General features: G+C 49.3%; 1 protein-coding gene and 1 long non-coding RNA gene across 5 annotated transcripts in view; one reads left to right on the top strand and one right to left on the bottom strand.

The window, feature by feature from the left end:
• Positions 1 to 5,645: 5,645 nt before the first annotated feature.
• LOC112549712 overlaps positions 5,646 to 11,953 on the bottom strand; it is a 12,986-nt gene continuing 6,678 nt past the window's right edge. For both annotated transcript variants that reach the window (XR_003093221.1, XR_003093220.1), the window contains 2 exons: positions 7,186 to 7,867; positions 5,646 to 6,450 (listed from right to left, as the gene is read on the bottom strand). This is a non-coding gene — a long non-coding RNA (uncharacterized LOC112549712). The remainder of the gene's footprint in view (positions 6,451 to 7,185; positions 7,868 to 11,953) is intronic.
• The window catches only part of SLC28A2 (solute carrier family 28 member 2), a 25,853-nt gene continuing 21,762 nt past the window's right edge, over positions 7,863 to 11,953 (top strand). For 2 of the 3 annotated variants that reach the window (XM_025199867.1, XM_025199866.1), the window contains exon 1: positions 7,863 to 11,158. In XM_025199867.1, the coding sequence (XP_025055652.1) occupies positions 10,975 to 11,158 (184 nt within the window). In that variant the 5' untranslated portion in view covers positions 7,863 to 10,974. The remainder of the gene's footprint in view (positions 11,159 to 11,953) is intronic. The other variant, XM_025199868.1, reaches the window with a different exon arrangement.

Raw genomic sequence — 11,953 nt, 5'->3', positions numbered from 1 at the left:
CACAGGAGTCACCTACTGCATTTTGGCGCCAGGGCTTTCATTTTGGTGCAGCATGAATGGCTGGTGAGCAACTAGAGAAAGTTTGGTCATTTATGTTCCTTTCAGGTGAAGTTCCAGGTTTTTCCTCAGCCTAGTGGGCCATTGGGCAACTGTAGTTAACATACTTCATTGTCAGTAAAAAAGACTTTCTACCAAACTCAAAATCTCCAAAATAGCTCCTTTCCCCAGAGTGTTCTCCTTACCAGGCTCTTGCAGAGTTCAGACTGTTTTCTTCAGAGGTAGCAGTTAATGATCAAACCAGCAAATTTAATTTCCTTGTTTGAAAAACTTTCCGTAATTGCACTTCCTCCATAGTCTGTTTAAAGAAGGCAAAAATTCATCCCCTGCTCCTTTCTTTCGCTCTAGAATTCTCAGCCTGAATGACTAGTCCAGTTGGATTGACTGGGAATGGCCCCCACCGCCAATACTGGGCTTTTGCCTATGCTGCTATAGCAAAACACCTTGACTGCTTTGCCATTGTGCCCAACCTTCCTTTAAAATCACCACTAGGAAGAGATAATCTCTCAAAATCTGATCCACTGCCCCCAAGTGCTTTGAGTTAATCAATATCCTGTTGGGCTTTTGGTTGTAGCTGTGTTGGTCCAAGGACATAGGCAGGCAAAGTTCTTTGGATAGATGTAATATCTTTTATTAGACCAACTGAACAGTTGAAAAAACTTCTTAGCAAGCTTTTGGGTGCAGTCACCCTTCGTCAGGCACAGGAAGTCTTGGACCAGCAGGCTCCCTATGCCAGACAAAGGGTGACTGCACCTGAAAGCTTGCTAAGAACTTTTTTCCATCTGCTCAGTTGGTCTAGTAAAAGATATCACATCTACCTGAAGAACCTTGCCTGTCAATACCCTGTTAACATTTTCAAACAATTGAAACAAAAAAGGATCATTAAACAAGCTGTATGCTTCCAAAGGCAGGAGGCAGGCCATCTGCCTTCAAGTGATATTCAGTTGAAATTGTACCCAAAAAAGGAATGTAGGCTTCACCTGAATTTGAGGACAGTCACAGACTTGTGAGAGTAAACTATAAACCTCCCCTCTCTTGAGAAACGTTTAGGCACTAAATCAGGACAATGTACCAAACGTATTGTGGCCTACACCAAATTGGTAATTTGGTGCATTTCCCCTCCGCAGGCTGACTGGAGGAGTGGATGAGTACTGGTTTCAAGTAGGGAAGTTTATTCCCATTGGAACACCTGCGCAGAAATTATTTCCCCAGACTTCTGGGTCTGGGCTCGAGCCAACATTAATCCATTTGTGTAAAACCCCTAAAGTAAACTCAGCCCTTGTTATTGCTGTCCAGTGTCTGGCAGAAGGGTTACTGTTTTTAAGGTCCACCTGGTCTGACAGCTGCTTGTCAAGCCTCTCCAGCATCTTTGCCGATCATTGTACCATGGCCTTGGCCGCCGTGCTGGGTTAACTGGACAGGAACCCCTCTCCCCCAAGGTCAGATGAAGCAAAGTTTGTTGGGCTGCTGGTCGAGAGACAAGCAGGCTTCAGTATATGAGAGAGCCCAGCATGGAAACACGCAGGGCTCCGTGATCAGCCCATGTTGAGTTCCCTGGCCACGCTCCCGGACAGACTGTGAACTGCACTGCCTCCCTCCTTCCTTTGGCTAGAGTCTGGGGCTGCCATCCAGGGCACATGTTGCTGGTTAAACCTGTCTGTGTTCCCATGTGCATGTGTCTGTCTCTACATGGCTTACTGTCGTAAGGCCCTGCAGCAATTGAGCCAAATGCCCAAAATCAGTTTAGCCGCCAGCACCAGAGACACCCGCTGAAGGAATCAGAACTGCTGTTGTGAAGCAGACCTAGCACCCAAGTGCTGTCGGCCCCATGGGAAGGACAGGTTTGTAGTATTACACCCCACCCCAAGGAAGAGCCAGGAGCACAGAGGTCTTCAGGGAAGTGTGTGGGGGCTGGTGGGTAGTTTGTTGCCGCAGTGTTTTCTGGAGGGAATGTTCCCGACAGCTGGAGATGGGGCTCCCGCAACTGCAGACTGCTTTTTCAGCCCAATGGAACTTTTCATGAGAGATGTCTGGTTTTGCTGGGAATGTTGAGGGGAGTGTTTGAAGAAAAAAACCTTAAAGCCTCCAATTGTCTACATTTGTGGGTTTGGGGTTTGATTTTGTTTTCAAGAGAAACACAAAAATATCTCAAAGAAAAGTATTGAGGCCAATGAAAAAATAAATATAGTTTCATCAACATCTTTCATGGGGAAGGAATGCATGTTCCCAACCCACTCTCATCCTCTCACCCTCCGCTTCTCTGTGTGGGGATAGGGCTATTGGACTAGTTCACCACTCCCCTGTGTACTTGGCCTGCCTGTACCCCCCCAACCCCAGCTTCCTGGCCCAGGGTAGAAAATAAGTGAGTAGGCCTCCTTCTGCTCCCTGGCTGGAGGCAGGCTGAAAAGTAAGGGCCTTACAACCTTATGCTGCCAACTTGGCTTCAGAAGTATATGGGCGTGAGAGCCAGCAGGTCTATCTACACTGTGACCCTGGCTGTCCCTGGCATAGCTGCTCCCTGGCACACCCCGCCTGCCTGCTTTTTGCATTTATCATGCTCAGGCATCTTTCTGCACTTTCCTCTGCACCCACAAGGTTGAGAACCTCAGGGGGGTGTTAGGTTTTTTTAGTGCAAGCTGAGATTCTCACTTAATCATGTTACTCTGGGCCCTGAGAGCTTAAGACAATAAATATATTGAGACTTGCCTTAAAAATGAAAGATTTGGCAACCCTGAGTGGAATGAATCTTCAATCCTGCCAGCAGAAGTGTAGCAGGGCAGGTCCAGGGCAGCACCAGGACCTGCCACACTGATTGCAGTGGTGTGGCCAGTGACTTGTGGTGGCAGCTGTTTCTCTGCCCCGCATAAAGGCAGTGCCTGGGGCTGCTGCCCTGGTCTCCCCCTCTCAGTTATGCTACTGAGGATGGATTTCACCGCAGGTCAGAGGGGCAGCCCCGGGACAGCACTGCTTATGTGCTACCACCAAAGATCTCAGACTCGGGCTTGAGGGGGACTTATGGGGTCACTGGCCTCAGGCTGTTCCACTGCCCGAAAATCAGCATCATATACCCTGGCTGCAGTTGTCTAAACTAGTGAAGCTGTTCCCAAAAGGGAAGGGGAATCGCATCTTAGTGTGGCCTGACACAGTGGATCTTGACTGTTAAGCTGTGTGCCACCAGTGGGGGTGAGAGGTGTCACAGCCATTGGTGGCTTCACCAGGCAGCGCCATGCTGCGAGATTACTTTCTGAATGGGAAAGAGCAAGGCCGCTTTCCTGCCCCATTTCAAGTAGGCCATTTAGCTGCAATGAGAAGCAGAGCTTGTGAGCCTAGTCCCAGCATCAGATGGACAGTATTGCCAACCCCACCATGTCAAAAATCATGAGACAAACTTAAAAATCAAGAGATATGAAATGTAAATGAGATGCTATTTTTGAAGTGTGTGGGAGGGAGGCAGGGGGGTATTATTTGTGAAGGTGTGAGGGTTGTGGGTCAGGAGTGAGGGGCAGCAGCAGGGCTGGGGGGGCTGTGATTTGGGAGAGAGGAGTAGACACACACATACACACACCCCCCCCCAACCCAGGGTGCATGACTTGCCCCAGCCCTGGGAACCCATTCACCCCAGCCACGGCCCCACTCCCTCCCTTGTTATGGGGGCCTTGATCTGGCTCCCCCACCCCTTCCCTCTCCCCCTGCCCCTTCCCCTCCACAGACTTATCAGCTTGGTGCTCTCTACACACACCAGAAGAAAAAAATCCCAAGATTTTATCTCTCTATCAGGAGATTGTAAATCAGAGTTAATCTGACTTGGAAATCAGGGGTATCCTGAATTTTTCATGAGAGTTGGCATTACTGCATGAAGGTGGCCATGCTTGCTTCCATCCTGAGCTGATGTAGGCAGCAGTTGCTCAGGGATTTCTGCAGCGTGCCTGGTGAGAGAACCATAAAGGAGACCAGCTGTGGGGTAGTGTGAGAGACTAGAACCAGATGAGTTTGATACTAATGGAGAGGGGTGGGGGTGGGGTGGGGCTCTACAGGGGGAACAGGAAGGTAGGCCAGGGGGCTTGGCAGGGGCTGGGAGGGTTGAAGGAGGTGGGGGGTGTGGGTTGGGGGCTGTACAGGAGGCTAGGAAGGAGATGTGCTGTAGAGCCCTGAGGGGAAGCTGCTGAGGGGCTGTGCAGGGTGTCAGGATAAGATGGGATCTGGCAGAGGACTCGGTAGATAATACCTGGGCCTAGCATTCGGTGGAATTGGGATCAGGCCCCAGCCTGTTATTGACCTGTGGGGTGATACCATCCCAGTCTGTGCCTCAGTTTCCCAGGCTGAAAAATGGGGGGAAACAATACTGCCCTCCAGTAGCAACATGTAGGAAGTGCACCCCTTGATGGCTGTGTACCTCCAGTGGGTGGGACTGGTCGCAGGGGGGGCACATGCCCTCCCTGACAAAGGCGGCACCAGTCATCCATGCTGCCCTCTTTGATCAAGTGCTCTGATAGTAAGAATGAAAGCACTGTGCAGGAGCTTGGGGCTCGGCTGGGTAACGCACTCGGCATCACAACACCTGACTTTTAGGGCCCAGCAGTGGAATTCAGAGCCCCTGAGTCACCTGGGCTTCCTCTTCTGTGCACGAGGACATCTAAGTGCCTAAGCATGTTGGTAACCATGTTCAGCATGCAGCTGTGCAGAATTAGTCCTGAGAGAATGCTGAGGACGGGGCAAGGTGACAATCCCACTCCTCTCGTGGGCTTAGATAGCAGTGTCAGGGCTGCAGAGAACAGGATTCACAGCCCAGAGCCTTAGGGACATTGTCCCTTTGAAAAGGAGAGCAGGCCTCAATCCTTCAGTTTACATTAAGCAACCATTGGCATAGAGAGCAAAACCCACCTCTCCCTTCTTGCTGAGCTACATCTCTCTCTCTCTCTTCCCACCCCACATCTTTTTTGTTTCTTCCAGACTGGAATATCTTCTTCCAGAGAGATTATGCCACCTCCACTCTCTACATGCATACAAGCCAGAATAGCCTGCACGTGGAGGTTTGGGGCCTCTCCTGGGCAGTGGAGGCAGGGTTGAAACCCACCAGGCTAAGGAGGAAATTGAACCTTGGTTTCTCATTCCCTGAGAGTGTTCTAACCACCAAATTAAAAATAGGGCACTGCCTCCTCCCCTGGCCACATTTGGGATGAAGTGGCCATGGCCACTGGGATTTGTGAACCCAGTTCTCTGGACAGGTGTTAGGACTGCTCATAAAACACCCCAGAGGATCAAGCTGCAGAAGAGACATAGCTGGAGGACACGTTCCCAATTGACCTTAGGCCAAGTTTTTCAACCTGGTGAAAACAGGCAGATCTGGACGTGTCCATAAGCAGACCTCTAGGTTCCTGAGGATCTTTACAAGCAAAACTGAGGCACGTGTGGACTGTAGTTGAAGGTCTGGAGGAATGCACTTTTGGACTGAGGGACCTATATTCTGTCCAAATTTAGCGTTAGGCTCTTTGATTCCAAAAATAACCTTTGAAAGGAAGGAGAGAAGGCTTGTGCATATTTTTTTATCCTTTTTATTTTATCCTTTTTCCATCCTTGGGACTGGAAATGTTTCCCCTTTAATTTAAAAATATCATGCTGGGGAGTGATATCTTTATGAGTCAGAGATGTGAGTGGGAAGCTTTCATAGCACTTAAGTAAAAGTGACAGAGGTATGACACTCTAACAGTGAGCACTTTTCTTCACGTTGTTGAGCAGATATTTTAGTTAAACACCTGTGCACAATATGATGGAGCAAGCTAAAGCATCCAGACATTCATATTAAGCATTTTGAATAAAGATAACTTCCTCCATCAATCCAATGTTATTTGCACTGAGCTTTTGGTGCCATGATCCTGATACTTCCCCAAACAATCCAGAGAATCCTTCTCTCCATACATCACAGCCTTAAAACTTTGCTAATGCACAGTTAACATTGACCGGCTGCGACTTGTGCTTTGGACACAAAATACTCCTAGAATTAAACCTCTCCAAACTGGGATATACTGAATTAAAGATAAACTAATTTAATGCTTGGAAAAACAGCAAATGCAAAGATAATGTAAGTTAACTGAAGTATACATTTGTTTCAGTAAAACCCATAATGTGGTAGGCACAGTTTATTGATGTGAGCACGCATGAATTTATAAATGCACAAAAAGAACACGCATACATACACAAAGGCACCAAGAGAGCCAGAACACAGCCATACACACATGGATGAGGGCATGCGGAAAGCACTTCTGCCCGTTTTGAAAACTGTCATTGACACTGACACCCACTGGACTTGATGGGTAATTTGGTCATTCTAATTAGCCACAGCTGCTAGTTTCCATTTGGAACTGGATCCAAGCATCTCTCTGGCCTGTTCTTTCCCTGCATTAGAAATGTTAAATTTATTGCATTAGAAATGTTAGTTTATTGCTCTTGGTGACTGCAAGGTTAATAGCCAAGCTGGGAAAACAAAGCGCACTGAGAAAACAGCTTTCAGGCTTCATTTTTTCATCACAGAGAAGGAAAAGCAAAGCCCATCCCTCTATATCCCATTCCCCCTCCCTCTCCATTGCTGACTGGTCTTGGTCTCCATCTTTTCCCGTGTCCTCTGCCCCATCAGCTCTGGGTCAAACTCCACCCCAAGGATCTTTACTCCCTCATGGGAGACAGAGACCCCCATGGGCAACAGGTCCCTGAGCTTACCCAGGACTAGGCAGGTGCTTTTGCTCATGTTGAGCTTGGCCCCTGCTGCTGCTTCGTATACCTGGGTGTGTTGTGCTCTTTCCATTGACCCTTTGGCCCTGCATATGATGTTCAGGTCTTCCATGTATGCAAGGACTTTTGTCTCTTCTCTATTCCTCATGGGGATTTTTACTCCACTGATCTGGGGGTCCTGTCTGAGTCATTGTGCTAGCGGTTACACTACACAAATAAACAGAACTGGGGAGAACAGGCAGCTCTGCCTGACACCCGCTTCTACTGCAGTCGGGACTGTCAGGGACCTGTTCCCAAAACCCTGCTGCTCATGTTGGTGCACAGTGCTGCCTTTAGTCAGGTGACAAAGGCTGCGGAGACTCCCTTGTTTTTCAGTGTCTCCAGTAGGAAGTGATGGGATACCTGGTCATAGGCCTTCTCCAAGTCCAAGTTCAGCATGGCGACGTTCTGTCCCCTCTCCTGCTGGTACTGTAGGGCATCACGCAGCTGCATCAGGGCATTGTGGATCAGTCATATGCCTGGTCTTCGTGGATCGCTGCACCTATAACAGACTTAAAACACTCACCCAAGACTTTGGCTATTAGTTTGTAATCAAAGTTCAGGAGTGTAATCGGGAACCAGTTGCTCAAGTCCCGCCTCTCCCCCTTCTTGTACAGAAGGGTTATGAGGCCTTCCTCCATCCCTGCTCCGAGGTGGCCCTCCTGCCAGTGCTCCCTATAGACCTCCGGCAGGTCCAGGCCCACCTGGTCCCAGAAAGCAACATGAACTCTGGGCAAGGCATCCGCCCCAGGAGTCTTACTGTTCTGGAAGCTGTGGAGCATCATGTTGATCTCCAGCATCCACTCCATGAGCAAGAGATGCACATAACTACTTAGGTTCTCATACTCACAGCTTCCCTTCAGAGGCTGGTGAACTGCACCACATCCAAGGTGTGACGACTCAGTGACTGCCTCAAGCCTGCATTGTTAACTCCAAAAGTGCAGCGACAAGGTACAGCAGTAATTCCAGGAACCAGTAGCAGTTGTAGGCTGTTGTCCCCCGCACACCACTAGTGAGAATGCATGGCACAGAGACCAGAGGGGTTCTGGATGACATAGAAACATCAGTGTTTTTATAATCTCATGGTGGTTTCTTCATAGTGATGTCAGGACCAGAAGGGACCTGTGTGACCCTCCAGTCTGACCCCTGCAGAGCACTGGTAGGACAGCTGCCTGCCTCCCCAGCAGCCTCTGGCTGAAGTAGCACAGAGCTCCTGGACAGCTATGCGCTGACATCATGCCAGGGCTGCATGTGATGGTGAGCCCCTCCACCCCATCTCCATGTGAGCCATTCCACAGATTAATTCTCTCTCCATGAAATATGCATCTTATCACTAGGCTGAGTTGCACCGTTGCACTTTGGGTGCAGCTACTTCCAGTTCTGAGCACTGCTGCCTACTGCCTTCCCTTCCTCCCCACAGTACCTCCCAGTGTGACCCTCATGGCAAAGCTGGCCCCACTCCCTGTCACCCTGGCCAGGACTTCTCTCTCATCTCACCAACATGCAAAGCAGGGGTTCCCTTCCCTTCCCAGAGCACCTCAGTGTGACTCTCCTCCTTCCCCCTTCCCAGTCCTGAAGAAACATGGGAAAGTCTCCATAAAGTAGAACACCTCACACTGCATAGACAGCTGCGGACTGAGGTTAATCCCAGGAGCTGAATTTCTAAGCAGTGGCTCTGACTCCACATAAGGAGGGATTTCCCTGCCCCTGAAGGCTGTAGAACTGCCAGCAGGACAAAATGCCTCTGTGGATCTGGCAGGGAAGGTGGTTTTTGTTCCCCAGGCTCTCCAGATCCCTCCTCTAAAGCTTGGGCCTGCTTCAAGCAGCCTGTTAGACAAAGCTCAGAGGGTCCAAAAGAACCTCTGAGTGTGAGGTCTCCTCAGCATCTGCTTACCACTCTCAGCAGAGCCAACAATTGTGGACTAGCACCCCCTTGGTCTGTGCTAGTCCACAATTTTTTTTCTGGTGGATTCACATGTGTGGTGTGTTTGATTATTCCCTCCCCAACAATAACCCCCTGGTTCAGTTCTTAGCTAGTATAAATCGCTGCAACTGCAGAAGCATGAATTGGTAATGAGTTATTAATGGCAGGGATGATTAACCACTAGAACCAACTCCCAGGGGAAGTGATAGGGTCTCCATTTTATGAGGTCTTCACATTCAGATTAATGTCTTATTTCAAGGTCTTTCTGGCTAAGCACCAGTTATTTGGGCTCAATCTGGGAATTATTTAGTGGTCTGAGTCTTACAGGAGATGTGACTAGATGATCTAAGGGTCTCTTCTGGCCTCATAAGCACTCTACCCTGGAATAAGCTCCTGTCAGAAGTAACCTCGGAGGCCTGAACAATCTCTAATAAATACTGAACTGATTCTCAGGAAATGGGGGTAGTGATGAGTCAATAGCATGGATTATTTTACACAAGTCCTTCTGTAGTTAATGTGATGAAGTCATTTCTCCAGGGGATCGCAGGTTTCCTTCATCTACTCTGTTTTCTAAAAAAACATGCAATCATTTCAAATAACAGTTATAAAAAAATAGTTCTGCAGTACGGACATTTGATGCCCGGGTTACGAACTGCCAAGGAAATAAATACCAGCCTAATCAATACCATATCTCTGCACTCCAAGGTCTCATGTCTCCTGAATCTCTTTATGGGCACCCTGGAGCTGCAGGGTGGAACACTTGTTGGAGCAGCACTCGGAGGCTGATGTTCCCCTGACAAAAGTCTCCAGGATTAAAGGTTAGATTTATTGCTTCTGATAGCTGGGTAATGCTGAAGTGGCTGCACACACATATATCCTGGTTGGGCCTATGTTCAAAATCAATGCTGTGAATCTTTGATTTAGTTTAATGCACACTAGGAACTGGCTAGAATATCCCTTCATCTGCCATTACAGAGGCTTCATTACAGTGATGGCTGGACTCACCCAAAGCACAACAGGCTTTTATGACAGCAGTGCTGTCCAGCATGGAGATGATGCTTTATCAGTGAAGTACCTTAAATCAGGGCATGTACATCAGTGCAGACTCTCCTGATATGCTTATCTCTGTGATTCTTATTAACGCTGAAGGCAAACTTTGATCAATGGGCCTGCCTGTGGCTGTTAGCTCTCATGTCCCTCCATATGCCTGGCTTCACTTCTTTGTGTGCATTTCCCCAGTTCTGTCATATCCATGCTCTTGTACTATTCATCACCTTGGCACCAGAGTGCCCCAGACCAGGACAGTAATTCCAACACCCAACTCCCTGCTTATGGCCTATCCACCCTAGTAGCTTTGGTGACCCCACTCTGTGCTGATCATCCTGGTGGGTATGGCTCCACCCTGACTTCTGCTCTCTGTTCAGTCTTGTACCTGCTCCTGTGCCTCTCAGCTCTCCCTGGGAGCCCTGCCACCACCCTAAAATAAAATCTCAGGAGACTCCTCTTCCACTGCCCACCCTTCTCTCCTTTCCATCATGACAGGTACCTTCCCATTCTCCAAGCTGCTGGCCCTAGTGACATGCCTGGCTCCTGGACCCTTGACTTTCAGTAAGGTGCTAAATCCATCTGTGTCTTCTTTCACAAACACCTTTGAGAGATGTTAGACATCCTTCTGATCCCATACCTCTCACTCAGACCCTTATCCCGGTCTGGAACCTCTTGCATTTGGACTGCTATAAATTCCTACTCTCTGGTTTCCTCAGCAACCCCTTTGGTCCCTCCAGTCTCTTTGAAATGTCACTGCTAAACTCATTCTCCTTCCCATACTCTTCCCTCTCCTTTAGCGATTCCCCCCTGGCACCCTGTTAGTATCAGGCTTCCTAATCTCAATTCCCAGACTGCACAGCTTTGCCTGAGCCTGCATCTCATCTGTGCTGTCCTGTTGCCCTTCTGTGCCAGCTTTTTTTCCTTTCCCCCTCTATCCAACATACCCAAGATGCCTCCCAGATTCCTTTAACTTATAAACACCCTATGACTGCTCCACCCAAGCACTGGCACACTACACTGGGGAATCCATGAGTCAGGGCAACTTTACACAGTGTGGCAGGACTGCCTGGCCTGGGCTGAGATGGCCTTGGTCACAGGGGCAGGGCTATGAGCTTTACCTCTGTGATTACTGTTAAGTGGAGCAATTAGGACATGATCCTGATTGTTAGGAACAGGGGCACATGGGTGTCTGGGTAGGCTACAAAGTGCCTAGTTCAGTTCTTTGGACTGTGCTGTTAATTGATAACCTGTTCCTTTCCCAGCCTCTGGCAGAAGGAAATGGGAAGGCAACAGCTGTGACTCTGACCCTCTGTGAGCACAAGGGAGCTGGGGGTCTGGTCTTCAGCCCTGGAGCAGAAGCCTGCGGTGAGTAAAGCACCAAAGGGTTTGGATGGGAGCTGAAGCAGTGACTGCCAATGTGGGAGCAGGCCTACCGGTGTGATTGCTCAGGGCAGGGTTTGTAATGAGCTCAAGATCTGCTCATTGGAGGGGAGGGGAGGGGAGGGAAATGAGAGACAAAGGGGAAGAGATAGGCAGGGAAGGCAGTGGGGGATACTGAGGCCTTGCTGGAGTGTCAGTAGGGAAGATCAGCGCCAGGGAATATGTGGAAGAGCATGTGTAGACTGCATTGCATTGTGTTCAAATGTTGAGGGACTCTTGTTGGTTTGGCTGGCACCATCTTTTGAACTTGGACGTCATTGTAGATTCATTTGGGATTTGAGGGGGGATAAGTGGCCTTGCAAGCCACACATGCAGAATTAGTTTTGCGGTCTCCCTCTGCATGAATTATTCTGCTTGGGAGGCCGTTTACTCAGATTTAGCTGGAGTTCTTCCACAGCATGGTCAGTGGCGGGGATTGCCTGGGTATCACTGGGGTGGTCTGGGGGTGAACGTGACAGGCTGCACTCAGGAGTGTGGGCGCCATCCCTGGCTCTGCTCCTGACCAGCTGCATGCCCTGGCCAAGTTCAGTAGGGTGAATGGTTCAGCTCTAATGGGGTGGTAGGGGAGCACTGCAAAGGGCTGAGACCTGAGCATCAGTGCATGGGGCTGCCCCCTGCCCTGCCCACCTGTCAGTCACGCCAGCTGGATCCCCACAAAAAGAGACAGTTTCTGCCCTGGGTTAAAGGAGCCGGCACCTTGGCTGCCTGCCTCACTGCCTG

Source organism: Alligator sinensis, unplaced genomic scaffold (genome assembly GCF_000455745.1).
Source record: "Alligator sinensis unplaced genomic scaffold, ASM45574v1 scaffold1097_1, whole genome shotgun sequence".
Lineage (NCBI taxonomy): Eukaryota > Metazoa > Chordata > Crocodylia > Alligatoridae > Alligator > Alligator sinensis.
Note: the sequence above shows the minus strand (reverse complement) of the source record. Positions and strands in the feature narration are given on the sequence as shown.